At 60.8% G+C, this 24,668-nt stretch overlaps 1 protein-coding gene across 1 annotated transcript; it reads left to right on the forward strand.

Moving 5' to 3' along the window:
- The first annotated feature begins 328 nt into the window (after positions 1-328).
- CELSR2 (cadherin EGF LAG seven-pass G-type receptor 2) lies at positions 329-23,479 on the forward strand. Its single transcript, XM_065874678.1, has 34 exons — positions 329-3,623; positions 8,046-8,693; positions 10,639-10,861; positions 11,274-11,389; positions 11,565-11,653; positions 12,050-12,207; positions 12,594-12,757; positions 12,922-13,047; positions 13,410-13,576; positions 13,842-14,129; positions 14,219-14,393; positions 14,635-14,776; positions 14,949-15,069; positions 15,496-15,679; positions 15,858-15,959; positions 16,701-16,795; positions 17,031-17,240; positions 17,701-17,884; positions 17,993-18,121; positions 18,207-18,387; positions 18,544-18,711; positions 18,811-18,937; positions 19,052-19,252; positions 19,565-19,739; positions 20,063-20,175; positions 20,319-20,398; positions 20,487-20,613; positions 20,725-20,847; positions 21,441-21,568; positions 21,798-21,886; positions 21,999-22,193; positions 22,332-22,502; positions 22,635-22,869; positions 23,168-23,479. The coding sequence occupies exons 1-34, from the start codon at positions 329-331 to the stop codon at positions 23,193-23,195; spliced, it is 8,757 nt and encodes a 2,918-aa protein (XP_065730750.1). The 3' UTR covers positions 23,196-23,479.
- Positions 23,480-24,668: the final 1,189 nt, after the last annotated feature.

The raw sequence follows: 24,668 nt of genomic DNA on the forward strand, positions 1-24,668 counted from the left end.
GAGCAGGTGGGCTATCCCGCGGGAGCGAGGAACACTCCGAGGATCTGGGGGCCGGCAGGGCCAAGGGCGCGCGGGGTCCGCGGGCGCAGGTGGCGAGAGACGGGTGTGCCAGTGGAGGCGCGGCGCCAGCCCGTGGTGGTCGGTGTGACCGGGGCGCGGGCCCGGCTTAGGGAACGGTGGGAGCCCGGGCTCCGGTGAGGCATCAAGGAGCAGGCCCCCGGGGACTGACGCCCTGGCCTGGGCATGAGGCGCGGCGGGGCGGGCAGGAGCGGGAGGAGGAGCCGCCGCCGCCGCCGCCGTTGACCCGGCCGGCCGGGAAGAGGGAGAGATGCGGAGCCCGGCGGCCCGCGCCCCACTTCCAACACCACTGCCGCTGCTACTGCTCCTGCTGCCGCCACTACTGGGAGACCAGGTGGGGCCCTGTCGTTCCCTGGGGCCTGGGGGACGCGGTTCTTCGGGGGCCTGCGCTCCCGTGGGCTGGCTCTGTCCAGCCTCATCCTCGAACCTCTGGCTCTACACCAGCCGCTGCAGGGATGCGGGGACGGAACTGACTGGCCATCTGGTGCCCCATCATGATGGTCTGAGGGTCTGGTGTCCAGAATCCGGGGCCCACATCCCCTTGCCGCCAGCGCCCGAAGGCTGCCCCTGGAGCTGTCGTCTTCTGGGCGTTGGAGGCCACCTTTCCCCACAGGGCAAGCTTGCCCTGCCCCATGAGCACCTGTGCTTAAAGGCCCCACGGCTGAGATGCCAGTCCTGTAAGCTGGTGCAGACCCCAGGGTTCAGGGCAGGGGAAAGCTCAGCAGAAGCGTCCATGGGTGGACGTCGGAAGAGGAATGTGAATACAGCCCCCCAGTTTCAGCCCCCCAGCTACCAGGCCACAGTGCCCGAGAACCAGCCAGCAGGTACCCCTGTGGCATCTCTGCGGGCCATCGACCCAGATGAGGGTGAGGCAGGTCGGCTTGAGTACACTATGGATGCCCTCTTCGATAGCCGCTCCAACCATTTCTTCTCCCTGGACCCAATCACCGGTGCAGTAACCACAGCCGAGGAGCTGGATCGTGAGACCAAGAGCACCCATGTCTTCAGAGTCACAGCGCAGGATCACGGCATGCCCCGACGCAGTGCCCTGGCCACGCTCACCATCTTGGTGACTGATACCAATGATCACGACCCTGTTTTTGAGCAGCAGGAGTACAAGGAGAGCCTCAGGGAGAACCTGGAGGTGGGCTATGAGGTGCTCACCGTCAGAGCCACAGATGGTGATGCCCCTCCCAATGCCAATATTCTGTACTGCCTGCTGGAGGGGCCTGGGGGCAGCCCCTCTGAAGTCTTTGAGATTGACCCTCGCTCTGGGGTAATACGAACCCGTGGCCCTGTGGATAGGGAAGAGGTGGAATCCTACCAGTTGACAGTGGAAGCAAGTGATCAGGGTCGGGACCCCGGTCCACGGAGTGCCACAGCTGCTGTTTTCCTGTCTGTGGAGGATGATAATGACAATGCCCCCCAGTTCAGCGAGAAGCGCTATGTGGTCCAGGTGCGGGAGGATGTGACCCCAGGAGCTCCGGTACTCCGGGTCACAGCCTCGGATAGAGACAAGGGCAGCAATGCCCTGGTGCATTACAGCATCATGAGTGGCAACGCGCGGGGACAGTTTTACTTAGATGCCCAGACTGGGGCTCTGGACGTGGTGAGCCCTCTTGACTATGAGACGACCAAGGAATACACCCTACGGGTTCGAGCACAGGATGGCGGCCGCCCCCCTCTCTCCAACGTCTCCGGCTTGGTGACAGTGCAGGTTCTGGATATCAATGACAACGCTCCCATCTTCGTCAGCACCCCCTTCCAGGCTACTGTCCTGGAGAGTGTCCCCTTAGGCTACCTGGTTCTCCATGTCCAGGCCATCGATGCTGATGCTGGTGACAATGCCCGCCTGGAATACCGCCTTGCGGGGGTCGGGCATGACTTCCCCTTCACCATCAACAATGGCACAGGCTGGATCTCCGTGGCGGCTGAGCTGGACCGGGAAGAGGTTGATTTCTACAGCTTTGGAGTAGAAGCCCGCGACCATGGCACCCCAGCACTCACTGCCTCGGCCAGTGTCAGCGTGACCATCCTGGATGTCAATGACAATAACCCGACCTTTACCCAACCAGAGTACACGGTGCGGCTCAACGAGGATGCGGCCGTGGGCACCAGCGTGGTGACGGTGTCGGCCGTGGACCGTGATGCCCACAGTGTCATCACCTACCAGATCACAAGCGGCAACACCCGAAACCGCTTCTCCATCACCAGCCAGAGTGGGGGGGGGCTGGTGTCCCTCGCCCTGCCACTGGACTACAAACTGGAGCGGCAGTACGTGCTGGCTGTTACTGCCTCTGATGGCACACGACAGGACACAGCGCAAGTGGTGGTGAACGTCACCGACGCTAACACCCATCGTCCCGTATTTCAGAGCTCTCACTACACGGTGAATATTAACGAGGACCGGCCAGCAGGCACCACAGTGGTGCTGATCAGTGCCACAGATGAGGACACAGGTGAGAATGCCCGCATCACCTACTTTATGGAGGACAGCATCCCCCAGTTCCGCATTGATGCAGATACAGGTGCTGTCACCACCCAGGCCGAGCTGGATTATGAGGACCAGGTGTCCTACACCCTGGCTATCACTGCCCGGGACAATGGCATTCCCCAGAAGTCTGACACCACCTACCTGGAGATCCTGGTGAATGATGTTAATGACAATGCCCCTCAGTTTCTGCGGGACTCCTACCAGGGCAGTGTCTATGAGGACGTGCCCCCCTTCACCAGTGTCCTGCAGATCTCGGCCACTGACCGTGATTCTGGCCTTAACGGCAGGGTCTTCTACACCTTCCAAGGAGGCGATGATGGAGGTGGTGACTTTATTGTAGAGTCCACGTCAGGCATTGTGCGAACACTGCGGAGGCTGGATCGTGAAAATGTGGCCCAGTACGCCTTGCGGGCATATGCAGTGGACAAGGGGATGCCTCCAGCTCGCACGCCCATGGACGTGACGGTCGCTGTCTTGGATGTGAACGACAATCCACCTGTTTTTGAGCAGGATGAGTTTGATGTGTTTGTTGAAGAGAACAGCCCCATTGGGCTGGCTGTGGCTCGCGTCACAGCCACGGACCCTGACGAAGGCACTAATGCCCAGATCATGTACCAGATCGTGGAGGGCAACATCCCTGAGGTCTTCCAGCTGGACATCTTCTCTGGGGAGCTGACCGCTCTGGTGGACTTGGACTACGAGGACCGGCCTGAATACATCCTGGTCATCCAGGCCACGTCGGCTCCCCTGGTGAGCCGGGCTACAGTGCACGTCCGCCTGCTTGACCGCAATGACAACCCACCGGTGCTGGGCAACTTTGAGATCCTTTTCAACAACTATGTCACCAACCGCTCGAGCAGCTTCCCCGGGGGTGCCATCGGCCGGGTGCCTGCCCACGACCCTGACATCTCCGACAGCCTGACTTACAGCTTCGAGCGGGGAAACGAACTCAGCCTGGTCCTGCTCAACGCGTCCACGGGCGAGCTGAGGCTGAGTCGGGCACTGGACAACAACCGACCTCTGGAGGCCATCATGAGCGTGCTGGTGTCAGGTAAGGAAGGGCCCAGGTGACATGGGGATGGGGGTGGCCCGTGGGGGAGGGCCTGGAGAGCCATTCAAGGTGGAACTGCTGACCCACCTCTGTCCCCGGTACTGGCCCAGTGGTTGAGGGGGGAGAAGCAGCTTGGGAAGGAGCCCTAGAAATCCTGGCAGCTGTGCTGGCCCTGCCCGCTGCCCCGGGCTGCAAGACCTGGCTGTTTTGGTTGGCCACCCCCTGCCTACCAGCCTGTGACGTGGTGGGGGAAGTGTTGTGAGGCTGCCCTGGTGACGGCTGCCAAGAATTGTGAAAAAAGGCGCGTGGAGGACTGGGGTCCGGGAGAGCTGGGGGAGGAATGGAGAGGACCGTGGCCAGGAGAGGTGAGCTGGCGGTTCAGCGCCCCTTCACGCCCGCCCACCGGGGTCTCCCTGTGATCTCATACAGCCTCTGACAGAGCTGAGGCCGTGGGGCACAGGGTTGCCACTTCGGGGTCAGGACCCTGCAGTCGGGCCCCTTCTGGCTCCCGGCTGAGCCGCAGACCGGCTGAGGGGGACTTTGTCTAGGACATTCTTTTCCCTCCAGGCAGAAAGAGCCTGGCCCGGCTCCCCCTTCAGAGCTCCCACAGGAAGTGAGGCCACAGCTCATTGTCTCTGTCCAAACAGACCCCACTGTCAGAGGTCGTGGTTCGGGGTCCGGCTTGGGGGAGGGGCTGCAAGCCCGGGGCAGGCTGCAGCCTTCTGGGTCCCCTTGCTGCCCCACGGGCTGGCTGTTCTCAGACGCCAGGCCTTCCCTGCAGGCCGTGAGAGCCTGGGCTCAGGGAATGGGGTGTGGGGACCGCAATGAGTCAGGGGACTGGTGGCCTCTGAGGGCACAGCCCCCTGATCCAGTGGCGAGAGAACAGAATCCTGGGGCATGGGAGCCTGGCCGGGACCTAGGCCGGGCATTCCAGCTGCTTGGCCAAGCGCTCAGCCTGCAGACTCCCTGGACAGAAGGGCTGGGGGAGGAGAGTTGGGGTGGGGACGACATCCTGTCTCTTCTGTCAGCTACAGGGAGTGGGCAGCAGCAGCAGCAGCAGCAAGGAGGGGGCCAGCCCCAGGTTGCTGAACCCCTTCCCCAAGCCTGGGAACAACTGGGACCCTCATGAGGGCTCACTGTTAGCTGTGCCCTGGGGATGGGTGGGTCAGGGTACCCTCACTCCAGACACATCAGGGAGGGGAGAAAGAGAAGAGCCTGCCGGGCCTCACTGCCACCCTGGGGAGTCTGGGCCAGGATGGGAGTGAGAGGCGTGCAAGACACAGGGTGTGGCTTCAGCTCCCCACCCCCTCCACTCATGGTCCTTCCGGGGACTCATGACTCCCCTCCCCACTCCTCAGGTGGCCATCAGAGCCAGGGCACATGAGCTTTTAGAGGTCACAGACAAGGCTCTGTGCATCTTGAAGCCACAGTTCCTCTCCAGGAGGAGTAAGTGGGAGCTGGAGCTCCCCTATCTGGTCCTTCTCTGTGCTGGGAGGCAGGGGGAAGGAGTGGAGAGGAAGGGCCTCTCCCTCCTGTCTATCCCCAGTCCACCCTAGGTGATGGAGGGATGGGCAGAGGCCCCACCCAGCCTTCGTGCTCCTGCCAGAGCAGAGCCCCAGACCTCGGCTCCCCTAGAATAGAGGGGGAGGCCTCGGCTGACCCTCCAGCCCTAGCCCCACCCTCTCCCCTCAGCCCTGACCCTTGGAGGCAGTCACCACGGCAACCCCAAAGTTCAGGGAGGCTGGGGTGAGGGGGATTGACTCCTACTGCCCCTTTGTTTTCCTTCTCTTGTTCTTTGTCTCTTCTTGCTTTCCCGCCTCTGCCCCTGGGGGCCCTCTGCACGGCCTCCTCCATTGCCCTCTCCCCATCTCCTGTGTGACTCTCTCCTGTATTCCCACTTTCTCCACTGCTGGCTCTTTTCCTGGGCCTTTGTCTGCCCCTGTTTGGTTTCTGTGTTTATGCCTCTCTGATTTCCCCCTCTCTTGTTCCCTGTGGCTGCAGCTGCCCCAGCTTGGGCCGGATGGCTCCCCTGAAGCCTGAATTCTCCTTGCCTCTTCCTTACCCTGCTAGGACACACAGGAGCTCCTGTCCATGGCCTGGTCATTCCCCAGAGTGGCAGACCCCCTCCAGGCCTACAACTCCCACTGGCACATCTGCCAGGGGAAGAGGGGCTTGGAGTCTGATTCTGCCACAGTCTGGGACTTGGCACTTTTCCAGGTGTGGCAGGTTGGGTTCTAGACACAGGTGGGGTTTCCTGGAGTCAGGGCCCATCCCAACCCTTTTCTTCCCAGGAGGATGGCTCAGGTAATGCACCCCCCCCACCCCGTTTCCACCGTTACCTTTTGCACCTGAAGGGTAACCCAGGTCAAGGCAGGAGAGAGGAGCAAAGAAGAAGCAGAGAGCAGTAGGTTGACTGCTGGGATGGGGGACAATAGCGGAGGGGGCAGGTGGCCACAGATGGTGGACCAGATGGGAAGCAACAGAGACAGACTGGGCAAGGGGCACAGGCGGGGCCTGGGATGACGGAGGGGGAACATAGGGAGGAGTGCTTGTTCCCAGGGCTGAGTGGTGGTGAGGTTTCTCTTGACTGCCCCCTCCCCTCCCTGATTAGTTAAAAGTACTCTGTGTGGATTCTTGGGCTGCATTCTGCCCGGAGGGACTATCCCGCCAAGGAATAACGGCACCAGGTACACAAGAGCCCTGTGCCAGCTCCATAACTAAGTGCAGGGGGGTCTGAAAGAGGGAGAAAAGTAGAGCCTGAGGTCATAAATCTGGGCAGGCTTCCTGGAAAAGGTGAGTTTAGAGCGGGATAGAAAACCAGGAGGGCCGTGAGCTGGTGTCTGGATAGGCCAGGTAGGAAGGAACAGCTTGTTCAGTAGCAGCAAGTCAAGAGAAGGAGGAGCAAGTGAGTGATGACAAACAGGCTTGCTGGTGAGAGCAGGCGGGCCTTACATTCTCAAGCAATGCAGCTGGAGGGCAGGTGGGCAGTGGGCCAAGGACATGGCTGAGATGGGTGTCTGGCTTTAGCCTTCCCAGCCGCCAGTGCAGTTAGCCACCTCAAGTCTCTGTGACACCGAAGCAGGATCTGTTCCCAGATCCCTTTCCTACTCCCACCCCACCCCTGAAATACCAACTCCTGTCCCATTCCTGCTAGGGTGTCCTTTTTAATAGCTACCCGGGCCCCTCCTGCTGTGTTTGAAAGACCCTTTCTTCATTATGGAGACCAAATAAATTCTCATGAACATCTTACTGAACACCTACTATGCGTAGGACATTGTAGTAAATAAAAAAGATGAATATCCTTTATAGCCCTGCCAAGTCATTTCCCTCTCCCCTTGGCCTCCAGCTTTCATTTTGAGCTAAATAAAATCCATTGCCATGTATTTGTGCATTCAGGTGTGTATGGTATTTCGGGGCTTAGGGTGTGTAGGTGGAGTGAGAAGCCAGAGTGTTAGTACTTAGCTGTTTATAGGTGAGTGTGTGGCCTGAGGGTGTGGCAGGCACTCGGCTATAATGCGGTTAGCCAAGTGGGTGATGAGTAGCCAGAGGCCCTAGGGCTGGAGGAGAGGTCAGCCCACTGGGGCTCTTGTCTGGGGCTCAGGGTGGAGAGCTGCCCAGGCCCTTCCATCTCTGACCCCCAGAACGCCACAGCATCAGGCCAGTGGGTGGTGCTACCACCCGTAAGGTGGCTCAGCTGGATTTCCTGGGGTGGGGCCCCCCAGGCTACCCTCTGCAGCCCAGAGAGTTGGGCGGGAAGAATGCTTTGTGTGGGGCGTTGCCATGGGGATAGCGGGCCTGAGCCCAAGCAGCCGTGGGGCTCAGTGGGAGGGGGACTGGGTGGCCCACTGACCCAGTTCACCCTCCATTCTCTGCTGCAGTGGGGGAGGGGGAACATGGCCAGGGTCAGAGTTATGGTAGTGTTGAGAAATAGAGGCTGAGGGGGCAGAAGGATTATATCTGTGGGTCTCTCGTGGTGCTCTGGGCCCTGTAGGAAGGTAAGAAAAAGGCGAAATAAGATTCTTGTGCAGGAAGGCACCTGGTCTGGTATAAGGGAGCAGGACCTGTGGCTTTGGCTTGGGCAGGGAAAGGTGCACAAATATTAAAAGATGTGTCCGTGCTTCACAACAGAGGATTTCTGGGAAGTATGCAATAAGAAGTTCTGAAAATCAGTCCCCTTAAGTGCCCATGCGGGCTGAGCCGTCATGGAGTGACTCTCCCTCAGGTGAGGTACACATACCTCCTAGGGCACCTTTATGCCAATTAGAAAAGAGGACCCTTTCGTGGCAACTAGGGAATGCAAGAGTGTGCAGGCGGGATTTCAGCCCGCACTCACTCCCTCCTCCGGCTGCTCCTGCCCGGGGCCAGGTCTATGGCTTGGCAACCCTGCCCTCCCCAGGGGCTGACCGTCTCACCTCTCCGCAGATGGCGTGCACAGTGTGACCGCTCAGTGCGCACTGCGCGTCACCATCATTACCGACGAGATGCTCACGCACAGCATCACGCTGCGCCTGGAGGACATGTCGCCTGAGCGCTTCCTGTCGCCCCTCCTGGGTCTCTTCATCCAGGCCGTGGCCGCCACGCTGGCCACACCCCCAGACCACGTGGTGGTCTTCAACGTGCAGCGGGACACCGACGCCCCGGGCGGCCACATCCTCAATGTGAGCCTGTCGGTGGGCCAGCCGCCAGGGCCCGGGGGCGGGCCTCCCTTCCTGCCTTCTGAGGACCTGCAGGAGCGCCTGTACCTCAACCGCAGTCTGCTCACGGCCATCTCGGCGCAGCGCGTGCTGCCCTTCGACGACAACATCTGCCTGCGCGAGCCCTGCGAGAACTACATGCGCTGCGTGTCGGTGCTGCGCTTCGACTCCTCCGCGCCCTTCATCGCCTCCTCCTCCGTGCTCTTCCGGCCCATTCACCCAGTGGGGGGGCTGCGCTGCCGCTGCCCGCCTGGCTTCACGGGCGACTACTGCGAGACGGAGGTGGACCTCTGCTACTCGCGGCCCTGCGGCTCCCACGGCCGCTGCCGCAGCCGTGAGGGCGGCTACACCTGCCTCTGCCGTGATGGCTACACCGGTGAGCCCTCACCGAGGGAGGGGGGACCCCTGGGGGCGGCTCTGGGGGCCTAACGCCGTGGTGCCAGCACAATCAGGCTAAGGACAGGGGTGGCCTCGTTCTTTTCCAGAGTAAGGTACAGGGTACACTGGCCATTCACAAGTCCCACTTGCTCTTTCACAACCACCTATTGAGGAAGGCAGAGAGGGGACCCCTTCTTCTCGGCCACCTACCCAGCCCCCACCCCCAGGTGGTGTAACTGAGGTCAGCTCTTGCTCTAGAGCCAAGCGGCTTGCATTTGTATCCCAGCTTTGACAATACTAGCTGGGTGACCTTGGGCAAGTTACTTAACCTCTCTGTGCCTTAGTATTTTTTAAGTGGATGATGAATCTATTCACGTGATAAGGTGGTTGTGAGGACTGATTTAATACGGGTAAAGACCTGGCCTGTAGGAGGTGTTGGCTGTGATTTAAGGGAACGCTGAGATCAGGTGACTTGCTCCAGGTCTCATCTGGATTAGAGATGCAGCTGGGCCTAGTACCTGATCTCTCCCCACTGGTGAGTGAGTTACCTTTCTGAGGTGCAGCAAGTGCTTTTTTCCCTAGGTATTGAGGGGAAGGCACAGAAGAGCTGGGGAAACTGGAGGGTTTGGCTATGGGGATAGTGGTTTTCAGATTATCGCACCTGTGTGTGACCCTGAACAGAATAGCCCCACCCTTGCCCAGGTGTGTAAAACAGCGTCCTGACCAAGAGGCCTCCCTGCTGGCCTGTTTCCAGGGGTCTTTACACATCCTGTCCCAAGCCTCTCCCTGGGATGCTCACTGCCTCTGCTTTGTGCTCCTGACCCCTCCCTGCAGGCTCCTGTTTTTCCTCAGGACATACCCTTCTCTCCTCCATGGGCCCTTCCTTCCCAGATGCCTTAGGGCTTGCTCCGTCTCCTCCAGAGCTATGCCCACTGGCTCTGCCAGCAGTGGTAGGCAAGCCCCACTGCCACCCCTGCTGCATCTTCCTGCCCAGAACTTGCCAGACTTGACTCCTCTCAGCTGCTACTGTGGGTGGAGGGGCGGGTGGGGAGCAGAGGGGTGGGCTTGGGGGAGGGGAGGGAAGTCTTTGTCCAGGAGGATGGGGTAGGGGGGTGCTTAGAGTAGGCGAACAACAGTTTCCATGGAAACTGGAGCCTGTCACTAGGCACTGGAGCTGAGAACCTATCTCTAGAATCTGGGAATGGGGAGGGAGAGAAAAGCGTAGATTTTTCTATCTGATATTGTTGGAATTTTCATCTCCTCCATTGAATCCTGGTCTGCTCCCAGGGCTCAGTTCCCTACTCTGTCAGCATCTCCCAAGTGCACGGAGGTCCTCAATCTGGACCCCAGGGCTCAGGGTGGGAGTTCCCTGCCCCATTTCTGGAAAGTCCCCAGCTTCCTGCCCATACCATCCCATAACTCCGACAAATCCAAGTGGAAGCCTGGTCTTATCCCCAGGGAGGGAAACTGATCTTGGTGCCTGACAGGGACAAAAGCACCAGTGGGAGGGAGGGAGGAAGCAGGGGTTGGCAGCAGCCCACATGCTGTCCCGCAGGCCCTTCCCTCCATGCGCATTCACCCCTAAAGGGGCCAGAACACCCCTAAGCTTGCTTGGTAGCCCTGACACCAAAGGCTGCTAGGACGTGGCCCTTATAATCAGGGACCTCGTGGGCCTGTGCTCTCGAGGTCCAAACAGGGGTATGGAAGGGACTGGGAGCCTCAAGGAACTCGCAGGACAGCCGTATATGGGATTGTGGTGAGAACAGCCCAGTGTGCCACACACAGCGCAGAATGGCTGAGTTTGCACATGAGAGGAAGTGGGGATGCCTGGGAGAGTTTGGGGGTATTATGGGGGTCACAGGAGACCACGGAGGGATCACTGGATGCAAAAGAGTCCCAGTTCCCCAGGCACTTGGTGCTCACCTGCCTTACCTCTTGCCCAGGTGAGCACTGTGAGGTGAGTGCCCGCTCAGGCCGTTGCACCCCGGGTGTCTGCAAGAATGGGGGCACCTGTGTCAACCTGCTGGTGGGCGGCTTCAAGTGCGACTGCCCATCCGGAGACTTTGAGAAGCCCTTCTGCCAGGTGACCACGCGCAGCTTCCCCGCCCGCTCCTTCATCACCTTCCGGGGCCTACGCCAGCGCTTCCACTTCACCCTGGCCCTCTCGTGAGTTCCTGGGTGCTGGGGGTAGGGGCCGGGGCCGGGGGGAGTCTGGTGCCTCCTGTTCTGCGGACGAGGTGGGAAGTCAGGCAGCAAAAGTACCCAGAAGAGGTTGTTGGCAGAGCCAGGTCTGCACTTGGAATTGCCTGTGCAGTTGGCCAGCAGGCTTCCTTCACCCACCAGGGCCGTCTACGCTCCTCCCACCCCACTCTCAAGGGTGGGAGCTAGGATGCCAAGGTTCTGCTTCTGGTCCTGGTTTGGGCTCATCTTCCACACTCTAGCCACATGGCCCATAGCCTCGGCCAAGGAGTCAGCCCTCTGGAGAGTCCTGAGTAGGATCAGGGCTGGTTAGGTGGCTGGGGTGCTGGCATCCAGGTGGGTGCCCCATTGCGTGCCCCCATCGTCCACTCCCACTCAGGTTTGCCACCAAGGAGCGTGATGGGCTGCTGTTGTACAATGGGCGCTTCAATGAGAAGCATGACTTTGTGGCCCTCGAGGTGATCCAGGAGCAGGTCCAGCTCACCTTCTCTGCAGGTGATCCCGCTTGCCCCATGTCCTTGCCCATCTCCTAGAGGCCCTGTGTCTCTCGGCCCTTGACCCCAAGTCACACACTCTCCCAGCCAGACCTGGGCCCAGCCCAACCATGAGCATCCCCTCCCCATTCCCAGCCCTCATCTGGTGTCCCAGCTCACCTGGGTCCTTTCCCCAGGGGAGTCGACCACCACCGTGTCCCCGTTCGTGTCCGGAGGGGTCAGTGACGGCCAGTGGCACACAGTGCAGCTGAAGTACTACAATAAGGTGGGTGTGGGAGGCGGTCAAGGAGCTGGAGGGTTCTGTCCTCGGCTCAGGTGCTCACCTAGACCTGGGTGGCACTGCCTGCCCAGGGGCTGGTCATGGCACTTCTGGCTGAAATGGGGGAAGGGAGGGGTGGAACTTACCACCTTGCTGGGCATTCCCATTCCGCTGGGTGGTGTAGATGCTTCCTGTTCTAGTAGGCAGAAACTTGAGTAGACGCTGAGGAAGGTAAAGCGTGTAAGTCCTGTGAGCACACATCAGTGTGCATGTGTGTTTGTGTACACACACACGTCTCTGTGGGGGGGGGGGGGTGTACACACAGGGGGTGAGTTAGTGCCTGGCCCGTGACCTGAGTGGCTCGTGCCCACTCTTTCCATCTCTGCCCTTCCCTGTCCACAGCCGCTGTTGGGTCAGACAGGGCTCCCGCAGGGCCCATCCGAGCAGAAGGTGGCCGTGGTGACCGTGGATGGCTGTGACACAGGCGCGGCCCTGCGCTTCGGAGCTCTGCTGGGCAACTACTCCTGCGCTGCCCAGGGCACCCAGGGTGGCAGCAAGAAGTAAGCAGGGGAGAGGGCTGGGGCTGCGGTGGGGTGTGGCCAGTCAGGGAGGGAGGGTTGTAGGGGGGCCTTTGGGGGCCCTGAAGTGGGGACCAGTTCAGACGGGGGTCATCCCTCACCTTGCTTCGCTCTGCCCCTGCTCAGCCCTCTGCGGGGGCTGGGGTGGGAGGCGGGAGTGGGCAAGATTGGGGGACTAGAGCTGGGCCCCGTGCAGCGGTCTGGGGAGGGGCGGGTATCAGATGAGAGCAGCTCCGGTTGAGGCTCCCCTTCCCCTGGCTGCTCTACAGGGCCCCTTGGGCTCCTGGCCTGGCGGCAGGGCTCAGGGAGGAGGAAGAGCCGGAAGCACCCCACTCTCCCTCATGTCGCAGCCATTTTCGCTCCCCCAGGTCTCTGGACCTGACAGGGCCCCTGCTGCTGGGTGGGGTGCCTGACCTGCCTGAGAGCTTCCCTGTCCGAACCCGGCACTTCGTGGGCTGCATGAGGAACCTGCAGGTGGACAGCCGCCATGTCGACATGGCTGACTTCATTGCCAACAACGGCACCGTGCCTGGTATGGGGGCTGGGGTAGGGGCGAGGCCAGGGGCCCTACGCAGAGAGGAGGGGTGTGCCTGCTGCGGGAACCCCTGCACGTGGCGGGTCTCAGAGCCCCCTCCAGCCACTGCCACAGGTTTTCTGTTGGGAGCCTCCACCTGAGTGCTCTTCTCTCCACTCTAGGCTGCCCTGCCAAGAAGAACGTGTGTGACAGCAACACTTGCCACAATGGGGGCACCTGTGTGAACCAGTGGGATGCCTTCAGCTGCGAGTGCCCTCTGGGCTTCGGGGGCAAGAGCTGTGCCCAGGGTAGGGGGCAGCCCTCAGAGGTCGGGGCCTGGGAGCTGTCAGCACTGCTGGGAACACTGGCAGGGTCCCGGCAGGCACTGGGCAGGGCCCAGCTGAGCTGGGCTGTGGGTAGAAAAGCGTGTCTGGGCAGAGCCTTGAGAGGGTAGCAAGGGAGACAAAGGGCCCAGTCAGAGGCAGGCCTGGGCACAGTGTGGTGCGGGCCCAGGGCAGGTGAATGCTCGGGGGGGCGGGGCTGCCGTGGAGAGTGGGCACTAGGAGGGACAGTGCCCTGCCTCCCAGGGAGCCGCCCCTGCTGAGCATCATACCCCCTGGGGCACTTGGGCGCTCCGCCTCTCAGAGTCTGCCTTTGTCTGTCTCCCCAGAAATGGCCAACCCGCAGCGCTTCCTGGGCAGCAGCCTGGTGGCCTGGCATGGCCTCTCGCTGCCCATCTCTCAGCCCTGGCACCTCAGCCTCATGTTCCGCACACGCCAGGCCGACGGCGTCCTGCTGCAGGCTGTCACCAGGGGGCGCAGCACCATCACCCTGCAGGTGATGCAGAGAGGGGTGGGGCAGGCGGGCCCTGGCCAGGGTTGGTCAAAGATGGCTGGGCGGGGCCTTTCCCTGGAAAGAAAGGCAACTAGGTTCGTTTGGTGAATCACTGCTGCCATCTCTTGGGCCCAAGGGAAATAATACCTTTTCCTCTCTGGCCTCAGCGGGGCAGCAGGATGGGTTTGGTGGTCCAGGAAGGAGGACAGTGGGCTGGAAGAAGAGCCCATTAAGGCAGTCTGCTGACCCTCTTTTCTTCTGGTGCCAGCTTCAGGAGGGCCACGTCGTGCTGAGCGTGGAGGGCACCGGACTCCAGGCCTCGTCTCTCCGGCTGGAGCCAGGCCGGGCCAATGATGGTGACTGGCACCATGCACAGCTGGCACTGGGAGCCAGTGGGGGCCCCGGCCACGCCATCCTGTCCTTCGACTATGGACAGCAGCGGGCAGAGGGCAACCTGGGCCCCCGGCTGCATGGGCTACACCTGAGCAACATTACCGTCGGGGGAGTGTCTGGGCCGGCCAGTGGTGTGGCCCGCGGCTTCCGGGGCTGTTTGCAGGTAAGCCTCCTGCCCTGCCTTCTCATCTCCAATAGCTGGAGGCTGGAGGCCCGCTCCACAAAGGGCCAACACTACCTTGTCCCTCCCAGGGTGTTCGGGTAAGCGAGACGCCCGAGGGTATTAGCAGTCTGGATCCCAGCCGTGGGGAAAGCATCAATGTGGAGCCAGGCTGTAGCCTGCCAGACCCCTGTGACTCGAACCCATGTCCTGCCAACAGCTATTGCAGTGACGACTGGGACAGCTATTCCTGCAGCTGCGATCCAGGTATGCCAGGGATCCAGGGAAATGGGGCAGGTTAGCAAGTGCGGGGCGGCGACAGTTCACTCTGGCTCTGCCGTGTGACCTGGGGCTAGTCACATCACCTCTCTGAGCCTCTCCTCCTGCACTACAAAGCCAGAGCCAGCTGGTATAGCTGCTCAGGATAGAAGGGGATGGATGAAGGCAGGTTTGAAGAAAGTGCCAGGGGAAGGTGGGGATTGAGCCTCTCCTGTCCTTCTGGTCCCAGGTTACTATGGTGACAGCTGTACTAACGTGTGTGACCTGAACCCATGTGAGCATCAGTCCGTGTGTACCCGAAAGCCCAGTGACCCCCATGGCTATATCTGCGAGTGTCCCGAAAATTACCTTGGGCCATACTGTGAGACCAGGTAAGTGGACCATTGCAGGCAGCAGCAGGTCCCAGTGGCACTGCCTGTGTCTGCTGTGTCCCTCAGAGCACTGAGAACCTGGCTGAGCCACAGCCAGGCTCAGAAGGGCCACACATGGCTACGCCAGACGGGTGGCAGAGGGAGCCCATGTCTGCCTGGTCCTTCTCCGCAGGATTGACCAGCCTTGCCCCCGAGGCTGGTGGGGACACCCCACGTGCGGCCCATGCAACTGTGACGTCAGCAAAGGCTTCGATCCGGATTGCAACAAGACAAGCGGCGAGTGCCACTGCAAGGTGACAGCCCCGGCCTAGGCCTCCATAGCGGCTGCCTTGGCCTCTGTTCTGTACCTCCTGGGCCCTTGCGGGGGACAATGAAGGAAGACTCTGCAGAGAGCTGAGGGCTTATGCGCCTTTGCTCCACTAGGGCGGGCAAGGGGCTGTTTGTCCTCGTGTGTCTGGGGTGTGGGGCGTCCAGGACCTATACTTAACCGGTGAGCTCTGGGTCAGCTATACTGGTTGTTTGCAGCCTGTTCTGATTGGTGTCCAATTGATGGATTAAACTCCAAAACATTACCAGTTGTTACATATTTTGAATGTACCATTCTTGGTGGGGACTTGAGGTCAGGGAGCCTCTCTCCAGAGGGGCTACAGTGAAGGATCCATGAGCATCCAGGGAAGAGAGCCTGAGCCAGTGATCCCATCCTCCCTCTCCCCTCCCAGGAGAACCACTACCGGCCCCCTGGCAGCCCCGCCTGCCTGCTGTGTGACTGCTACCCCACGGGCTCTCTGTCCCGAGTCTGTGACCCTGAGGATGGCCAGTGTCCATGCAAGCCAGGTGTCATTGGGCGCCAGTGTGATCGCTGTGACAACCCTTTTGCTGAGGTCACTACCAACGGCTGTGAAGGTAGGGCTCTTGCGGTAGATGCGTGGCCCTCCCTGCTGTGTGCCAGGCCCTGGTGTCCCAGGGAGGCCAGGAGCAGGGGCTGGTTGCAGGCCTGAGGCTGCACAGGGAGGGCTGGGGAGCCTGGCCAGAGCTGTAGGGGGACAGTTGCTCCTGAGTGACGGTGTGTGCTTCCCTGCAGTGAATTATGACAGCTGCCCACGGGCCATCGAGGCTGGGATCTGGTGGCCCCGTACCCGCTTCGGGCTGCCTGCTGCTGCCCCCTGCCCCAAAGGCTCCTTTGGTAGGTACTGGAGGCCCAGAATGTGAGACTGAGGACTTGGCCTTTCATCAGTGGGGTGAGGGTGGGGAGCCCCTGGCTACTGATCATAGGACCCCACTTTCCAGCCTCCAGGTCCTGGGGACTCCATATCCCATGCTTCCTTGGCTCACTGTTCCCGTGCTCCCAAGGTTGCCTAAATGAAAGGTGGGCTCGTAACAAAAGCACTAAAAAACCCGCATTGTGCATGGCACAGGGCTGGGTGCTAGAGATTCAAAGATGAGTCACACAGGGTTCCCGTCCTCAGCTCACCACCTAGTGCTGGAGTTATGCCACTAGAAAGATGGTCTGGGGAGTAGGGGAGGCGAGGTGCTGTCCCAGGCGACCCAGCCGCAGGATGGGGGCTGGCGCTGGTCCTTGGATTGACGATGACCAGAGTTCAGAAGTAGAGAGTGAGTGGCAGAGAGCTCAAGGTGGTGGCTGGAGAGGGACAGCCACGTCTGGGGTCTCAAAGGGACCACGTGTACTGCAGGACCACGTGTGCTCCTGTAGCCCTTTTTTGGGCTGATCCTACAGAGGTTTTGGCTCTGGTGTTCTCCACACACGTCTCCCTGTTTTCACCTGCAGTACAGGATGGCAGGGCCCTTGTTTGGTTGTCTCCTGCCTCTGGTCCATAAGGGGCTGGCCCCCAGCAGAACTCAGCCAGGTCTCGGCAGCCTCCGGTCTCCCCCGCTGAGGCCTGCCCTCCTGGCTGCCTTCCCCCAGGGACTGCTGTGCGCCACTGTGACGAGCACAGAGGGTGGCTCCCCCCAAACCTCTTCAACTGCACATCAGTCACCTTCTCAGAGCTGAAGGGCTTTGTAAGTGGAACTTCTCATCTCCATCTCCTTACCCCCGCCCCCTGCCCTGGCCCAGTGTGACCTGCCTGCCTCCCCAGCTTTGAGAAAGGGGACTCTGGAATTCCAGCTCCTGTCTCCCAGGGCCCCCACCTGGAGCCATTTCTCCCCTTTCCTGAGTCCTTTTACTCTAGAGTTCCAGTTCTACTCTCTGGGTACCTCACTCCTGTGCTGACCCCCCAGCCTATCTTGGTCCCAGGCTGAGCGGCTGCAGCGAAACGAGTCAGGCCTGGACTCGGGGCGCTCCCAGCGGCTGGCCCTGCTTCTGCGTAACGCTACCCAACACACGGCTGGCTACTTCGGCAGTGACGTCAAGGTGGCCTACCAGCTGGCCGCTCGGCTATTGGCCCACGAGAGCACCCAGCGAGGCTTCGGGCTGTCCGCCACACAGGATGTGCACTTCACCGAGGTGGGGCTTGGAGGGGGCAGGAATGGCTGGGTGGGTGGAGGTCACGGTGAGTGAGCCTGCTCCTGGCCACCTGGGGGCAAAATGGGGGGCACTCCCCACCCCTGCCTTTGGGGAGCTCTCAGCCGGCATGAGGCCCCCATGAGACCCCCTGAGCCATGGCCCAGCATATGGGTAATTTAGAGCACCTCTTCCTAACCCTTCTCATAGCAAGGCACCCGTAGAAAATAATGTTTGTACTGGGGCCCGGTCTGATCAGGCTTCTCGGAGGAGAGGCCCTGCCCATCGTGCCAGGACAGGGAGGAACCAGCATCTAATAACATCTGTGTGGGAAACTCTTAGAGACTGAGGAGGAAGGGTTAGAGGAAGGGGCATGGTGGGGGGCGAGCCAGGCTGGGGCCTGGTGCTGGGGACGAGGAGTGAGGCTGCAGGCACAGCCCACCGAGACCGTGCCCTCCCCCAGAATCTGCTGCAGGTGGGCAGCGCCCTCCTGGATGCAGCCAACAAGCGGCACTGGGAGCTGATCCAGCAGACAGAGGGTGGCACCGCCTGGCTGCTCCAGCACTATGAGGCCTACGCCAGTGCCCTGGCCCAGAACATGCGGCACACCTACCTAAGCCCCTTCACCATCGTCACGCCCAACATTGGTGAGGCTGCTGCCAGGGTGGGAGGGTCCAGGGAGAGTCTCTGGTAAGGGCAGCCGTGCCAGGGGCCTGCCCACCTCACCGGGGGTCTGAACTGTGACCTCTCCCTAGTCATCTCTGTAGTTCGCCTGGACAAGGGAAACTTCGCTGGGGCCAAGCTGCCCCGCTACGAGGCGCTGAGAGGGGAGCGGCCCCCGGACCTTGAGACAACGGTCATTCTGCCTGAGTCCGTCTTCAGAGGTCAGTGGGGACCAAGGGGTGGGTCAGGGGCCAGGCCAGGGCATCTGCGCAGGACCCAGCTGAGTGGACAGTGTCCCCATCCCAGAAACACCCCCCGTGGTCAGGCCCGCGGGCCTTGGAGAGGCCCAGGAGCCAGAGGAGCTGGCACGGCGTCAGCGGCGGCACCCGGAGCTGAGTCAGGGTGAGGCGGTGGCCAGTGTCATCATCTACCGCACCCTGGCTGGGCTGCTGCCCCATAACTACGACCCAGACAAGCGCAGCCTGAGGTGAGCGGCTGGGGAGACGAGGAGTGGGGCCGGGGAGCGGGTCGGGTGGGTGAGGCACAGAGAGGGGCCAGGGCTTGGGGGCATCTCAGAGTGATTGGGGCGTCCTCCAGTCACACGACTACCGTGGTGACTGTGTGCCCGCCTGCCCCGCGCCAGAGTTCCCAAACGCCCTGTCATCAACACGCCCGTGGTGAGCATCAGCGTCCACGACGACGAGGAGCTTCTGCCCCGTGCTTTGGACAAGCCAGTCACGGTGCAGTTCCGGCTGCTGGAGACGGAGGAGCGGACGAAGCCCATCTGTGTCTTCTGGAACCATTCGATCCTGTGAGCCTGCACTGCCTTGACCCCAAGGCTTTGGGCGGAGAGCTCAGGCCCCTGGGCACCCCACCCTTCTTGTCTCCTGACCCTGCCTCCCTCACGCAGGGTCAGTGGCACAGGTGGCTGGTCAGCCCGAGGCTGCGAAGTTGTCTTCCGCAACGAGAGCCACGTCAGCTGCCAGTGCAACCACATGACGAGCTTCGCCGTGCTCATGGACGTGTCCAGGCGGGAGGTTGGACCCACCAGGAGTAGCTGCAGAGCTGGGGGTGGGAGCCAAGGGCACTGGACTAGGTGCTCAGGCCCCGCCCTTCCTAATCCCTCTGGCTCTCTGCCACCCACCCTGCAGAATGGGGAGATCCTGCCACTGAAGACGCTGACCTATGTGGCCCTAGGGGTCACCTTGGCTGCCCTACTGCTCACTTTCCTCTTCCTCACTATTCTGCGTGCCCTGCGCTCCAACCAGCACGGCATCCAACGGAACCTGACTGCCGCCCTGGGCCTAGCTCAGCTGGTCTTCCTCCTGGGAATCAACCAGGCTGACCTCCCTGTAAGATGTTCCTCCTCACGCAGAAACCTTCCCCAGTGCCCAGCCCTCTCAGGCTCCCATATACGTCCTCCCCAGCGGCCCCCTCAATCCCTGCTCCTGCAGTAGTGACTGAGCCAGCCTAGTGCCTGGCCCCCAGTTTCCTCCTTTCTAGTTCCCCCTTACTTCCCCAGCACCCTAGAGGTACCTTCCTCTGGCCCAGACTCCCCCTGAAGCACCTCCCAACACCCAGGCTCTCCTGCCCTGTCTGGTGAGAGCAGGACCCACACTGTGGGTGTGCCTTGGTCACTGACTGGGCGCGGCCTGGGCCCTCAGTTTGCCTGCACAGTCATCGCCATCCTGCTGCACTTCCTGTACCTCTGCACCTTTTCCTGGGCTCTGCTGGAGGCCTTGCACCTGTACCGGGCACTCACCGAGGTGCGCGACGTCAATGCCGGCCCCATGCGCTTCTACTACATGCTAGGCTGGGGTGTGCCCGCCTTCATCACAGGTACCCCCACCCCCGATCCCGGGCCTTGAGGTTCTACATCCCTAGGGCCTACGTCCATCTTCATTGCCACCTTCTCCCACTCCCATCCCAGGCCCAGAGGCCCACATCCCTATGCCGGGCCAGGTTCTCCACAAGTATCCCTCTGGTTTAACTCAGCTATTGACACCCCCACTCAGGGACAGGGTCCCCCATCCTGGAGAGGACGGCATGGACAGATGGTGGGCAGAGAAGCCTTCATCCCCTGCACCTGGCCCTAGGAGCCCACTTGACCACCTGACTGATTTCCAAGCCCCTGATCACCCCTTTCCCGCTGCTGTCACCAGGTCTAGCCGTGGGCCTGGACCCGGAGGGCTATGGGAACCCTGACTTCTGCTGGCTCTCCATCTACGATAGGCTCATCTGGAGTTTTGCTGGCCCCGTGGCCTTTGCTGTCTCGGTAAGTGCTGGAAAGCGGCTGGAGGCGAGCAGGCTGAGTGTGACCTCAGGATCCCCTTTAGGAACTGCTGAGGCCTCCACAGGGTGAGGTGGAAGCTGTCTGTTCCCTGATAGTCCCCCTCACACGTCCCCCTCCCCTGCTAGATGAGTGTCTTCCTGTACATCCTGGCGGCCCGGGCGTCCTGTGCTGCCCAGCGGCAGGGCTTTGAGAAGAAAGGCCCTGTGTGAGTATGGGGTGTGGGTGCCTTGGCAGTGGATGGGCATCAGCATGGGAGGCCTCACGGCCAGACTCACAGCCCACCCTCTCCCCAGCTCGGGCCTACGGCCCTCCTTCGCTGTCCTCCTGCTGCTGAGCGCCACGTGGCTACTGGCACTGCTGTCTGTCAACAGTGACACCCTCCTCTTCCACTACCTCTTTGCTGCTTCCAATTGCATCCAGGTACCTGGTCCGACCCATGCCCTGTGGGAGGCCGGTGGAATTGTAGGTGGGAAGCTTGGGTACGAGGTGCCTTAATAAGCACTTAGACACTTGCTGCTTCTTGCCTGTCAGGGCCCCTTCATCTTCCTCTCCTATGTGGTGCTTAGCAAGGAGGTCCGGAAAGCACTCAAGTTTGCCTGTAGCCGCAAGCCCAGCCCTGACCCTGCTCTGACCACCAAGTCCACTCTGACCTCGGTGAGGGAGCCGGGGTCAGGGAGGTGAAGGGGTCATGGGGAGTTGAGGGGGAAGAGGCAGGAGGGACAAAGGCTGTGCTTTTGTCCCACTTTTTCTCCATCCTTATATCCTTTCCTGGAAGGAGGAAGGGGTGGTGAAATGGTATGTGTGGCCTGGGAAGAAGGGGCCTGAGGTCGGGGAGGGGGATTTTTGACTTGGGAGGGATGGGAGCGGAGCTTAGAATAGATGAGGGAGTAGCTAAGACAGGTAATCAGGTCATAAATGCCCCACACCTGAGAATCCCTTGTGCCTCTTGGTAGATCTTCTGTGCCTCCCAGAATGCTCTCAGGAGATAATTCCTGGTGCCATCTTTTGCCAGCAGACCCTTATACAGCCGAGTCCGGGGCACTTGGGTTGCGTCGAACTGGCACAGCTATGGCAGAGCTACAACACTACTAGGCCCTGAAATGGGGGCAGCAAAGATGTGGGGCCTCTCTCTTCAGTCCTGGGCATGTGGTGGGGAGAACTTAGGGCAAGCTCCCTCGGCCCCTCCGCTTTCCTGGGGCCACCCCTTCCGGCTCACCCATGTACTGACCTCTCTGTTCCCTGCCTAGTCCTACAACTGCCCCAGCCCCTATGCAGATGGAAGGCTTTACCAGCCCTATGGAGACTCAGCAGGCTCTCTGCACAGCGCCAGCCGCTCGGGCAAGAGTCAGCCCAGCTACATCCCCTTCTTGCTGAGGTGAGCTCTGGTGATGGGACAGTTGGGGAGGGGAGAAGGGCATCGGGCATGCTAGACCCAGGCCAGGCTGCTAGGAGTTGGGTAGCACACACCATGGCCGACACGGTGGCAGCCTGAAGTGAAGCAGTGAGGAACATGGGGAAGGAACTGGAAAACCCAGAACAGAGAAGAGAATGGGACACTGGGTGAGGGGCCAGGCTGATGCCTCCATCATGTCTTGTCTTCTTAGGGAGGAGTCCACACTGAACCCTGGCCAAGGGCCCCCTGGCCTGGGGAACCCTGGTGGCCTATTCCTGGAAGGTCAAGACCAGCAGCATGGTGAGGACGGAACCTCCTGACGGCCAGCGGTGGTGGAGGCACAGCTGCCTAACTTTTGTTGAGGGTGGGCAGTGGCGGATGGGCTGCCTGTGATCTCTCCCGCACTTCCTAGATCCAGACACAGACTCTGACAGTGACCTGTCCCTGGAAGATGACCAGAGTGGCTCCTATGCCTCTACCCACTCATCAGATAGTGAGGAGGAGGAAGAGGAGGAAGAGGCAGAGGCCACCTTCCCTGGAGAGCCGGGCTGGGACAGCCTGCTGGGGCCTGGGGCGGAGAGACTGCCCCTGCACAGTACCCCCAAGGGTGGGTCAGCGCAGGGTTGTGGCCTTTGGGGGCAGTGGGAGGGCAGAGGGGCTGGGATTCCTGGGAAGCAAGACTAGGGTGGTGACTCTCCTAGCCGTCTGTCTTCTCTGGGCCTCATCTACTTCCTTTCTCCACCAGATGGGGGCCTGGGGCCCGGGAAGGCCCCCTGGCCAGGAGACTTTGGGATCGCAGCAAAGGACAGTGGTGGCAATGGGGCCTCTGAGGAGCGGCCGCGGGAGAATGGAGATGCCCTGCCTCGGGAGGGGTCCCTGGGTCCCCTTCCAGGCCCTTCTGCCCAACCTCACAAAGGTGAGCGGGGTACGTTCAGCTGCATGCTACCCCATCAGCAACCTCACTCCTCACACTGGCCTGTGGCTGGCAGGGCTCTCGAGGGCAGCTCCTTCCACCTGCTCCTCATGGCACCCGCCCTCCGGCCCACAGGCATCCTTAAGAAGAAGTGTCTGCCCACCATCAGTGAGAAGAGCAGCCTCCTACGGCTACCCCTGGAGCAGGGCACAGGGTCTTCCCGGGGCTCCTCAGCCAGCGAGGGCAGCCGGGGTGGGCCCCCTCCCCGCCCTCCACCCCGGCAGAGCCTCCAGGAGCAGCTGAATGGGGTCATGCCCATCGCCATGAGCATCAAGGCAGGCACGGTGGATGAGGACTCGTCAGGCTCGGAGTGAGTGTGGCTGGGTGGGCGGGACAGGGTGCAGCCCCACAGAGGCCCCGCCTCCAGGCCTCCCAGGCCGCTCTGGTGGGCGGCGGCGGAGTGCGGCCCAGGTCCCTTCAGGCCACATGCCCACAAACATGACGCCCTGTGGGGTCAGCCCAGCCCAGCATCGGGCAAAGTGAGGGAGGGTGGGGAGCTGGGGTTGCTTTTCTGTTTCCTTCTTCTGGTGAAAGCTTCTCACTGTCTCCTCTGCTCTGACTAACCCTCTGTCTGCCTTTTCTGTCACTTTCCTTTCCTGCCTCTCCAGATTTCTCTTCTTTAACTTCCTGCATTAACCCTGGGCCGGTGGTTCCTACACCCTGAGGCTCCCTTACGCTCCCCAGCTGCACTCATGCTCCCACTCCTGTCTTGTGCTTTATCCCGCCCCTGCTCCCCCTGCCTGCCTGCCTGCAGCAGCGACGAAACATCCATCTGAGGAGCCTGGGCCTTGCCGGGAGGGGCACCCACCCCACCCAAGGCCATCTAGTGCCAACTCCCTCCCCCACCATCCCCCTCACTGCACTTTGGACCCTTGGGGCCAACATCTCCAAGACAAAGTTTTTCAGAAAAGAGGAAAAAAGAAATTTAAAAAAGGAACTCCACTCTTCATGACTTCAGGGATTAATTTTTTTTATACGCTGGAAATTGACTCCCCTTTCCCTCCCCAAAGAGGATAGGACCTCCCAGGATGCTTTCCCAGCCTCTCCTCAGTTTCCCATCTGCTGTGCCTCTGGGAGGAAAGGGACTCTTGGGGGACCTGCCCCTCGTTTGCCATCACCAAAAGGAAAGGACAAAGCCACATGCACCCAGGGCATCAAGCCCTGCGGGCCGCACCGGGCAGGCCTCAGTGCGGTGAGGGCGCAGGGCCGTGGGCACTCCTCACCCCGCCTGTGCCGCCCCTTCCAGGAACTGAAAAAGCCCTGTCCGGAGAGGGGGCAGAAGGACTCAGCGCCCCCAGACCCCCAAATGCTGCATGAACACATTCTGAAGGGAACCCATGCCCCTGGGTGGCGGCCGGGCCACCCCAGCCCCTCTCCTTTCCCTGGACTCTGGCCGTGCACTGCAGCCCGGGTGTTTGCTCAGTTCGCTGACCCAAAAGTGCTTCATTTCCCTGCCCGCCCCATGCTGGGGAAGGCCAGTCATGTGTTGAGCTTCTTTGCTATTGTGTGGGTGGGACAGGGAGGAAGAGGACAGATGGGGCTGGCACGGTTGCCCCGTGCTGTCTCCAGCCCAGGTCTCCAGTCTGGGTTCCAGGGTCCACTCGCCCTCCTCTGAGACCAGACAAACCCCACTGACCTGCTGTGGCCTCTGAGACATGTTCTATTTTTATCCCCTTCTTGGAATTGTCTCTCTTCTTCGAAGGACCAGGTCCCTATTCCTCTTTCTCCCCCCTCACCACCCAGCTCCCTGCGAAGAGAGAGTTAATATATATTTTTTATTTATTTGCTTTTTGTGTTGGGATGGGTCCAGTCCCAGGGGGTCTGATGTGGCCATCAGTCAGGTCGGGTGTGTACCCAGCAGTCCTGGCGAGGGGGCCTCAGGCCCTTCCCCTTGCTCCAGGCTGTCATCTCCCCACCTCTCCCTCCCTCCTCAGTTTTGCCAACTGCTGTTCATCTGAGTCACCATTTATGCTGAGCATGTATTCCAGACTTGTCACCTATTTTCCTCTGGAGCAGGTGGCTAGAAAAAGAGGCTATGAGTAGAAAAAGTGTTCCTATTTCTCATTTGTAAGGCTGGTCTCTGGCTTTTCTGCCATGGATTCTTTCCCT

This window comes from Phocoena phocoena, chromosome 1 (genome assembly GCF_963924675.1).
Source record: "Phocoena phocoena chromosome 1, mPhoPho1.1, whole genome shotgun sequence".
NCBI lineage: Eukaryota > Metazoa > Chordata > Mammalia > Artiodactyla > Phocoenidae > Phocoena > Phocoena phocoena.

Bases quoted from the DNA above. Each gene is read 5' to 3' on its own strand.
- CELSR2 (XM_065874678.1), top strand. From the start codon at position 329: ATGCGGAGCCCGGCGGCCCGCGCCCCACTTCCAACACCACTGCCGCTG. The intron at 15,070-15,495 runs GTGACAGCCCCG...CTCCCCTCCCAG, and splicing joins GCGGCGAGTGCCACTGCAAG to GAGAACCACTACCGGCCCCC. The intron at 20,399-20,486 runs GTGAGTATGGGG...CCCTCTCCCCAG, and splicing joins TTTGAGAAGAAAGGCCCTGT to CTCGGGCCTACGGCCCTCCT.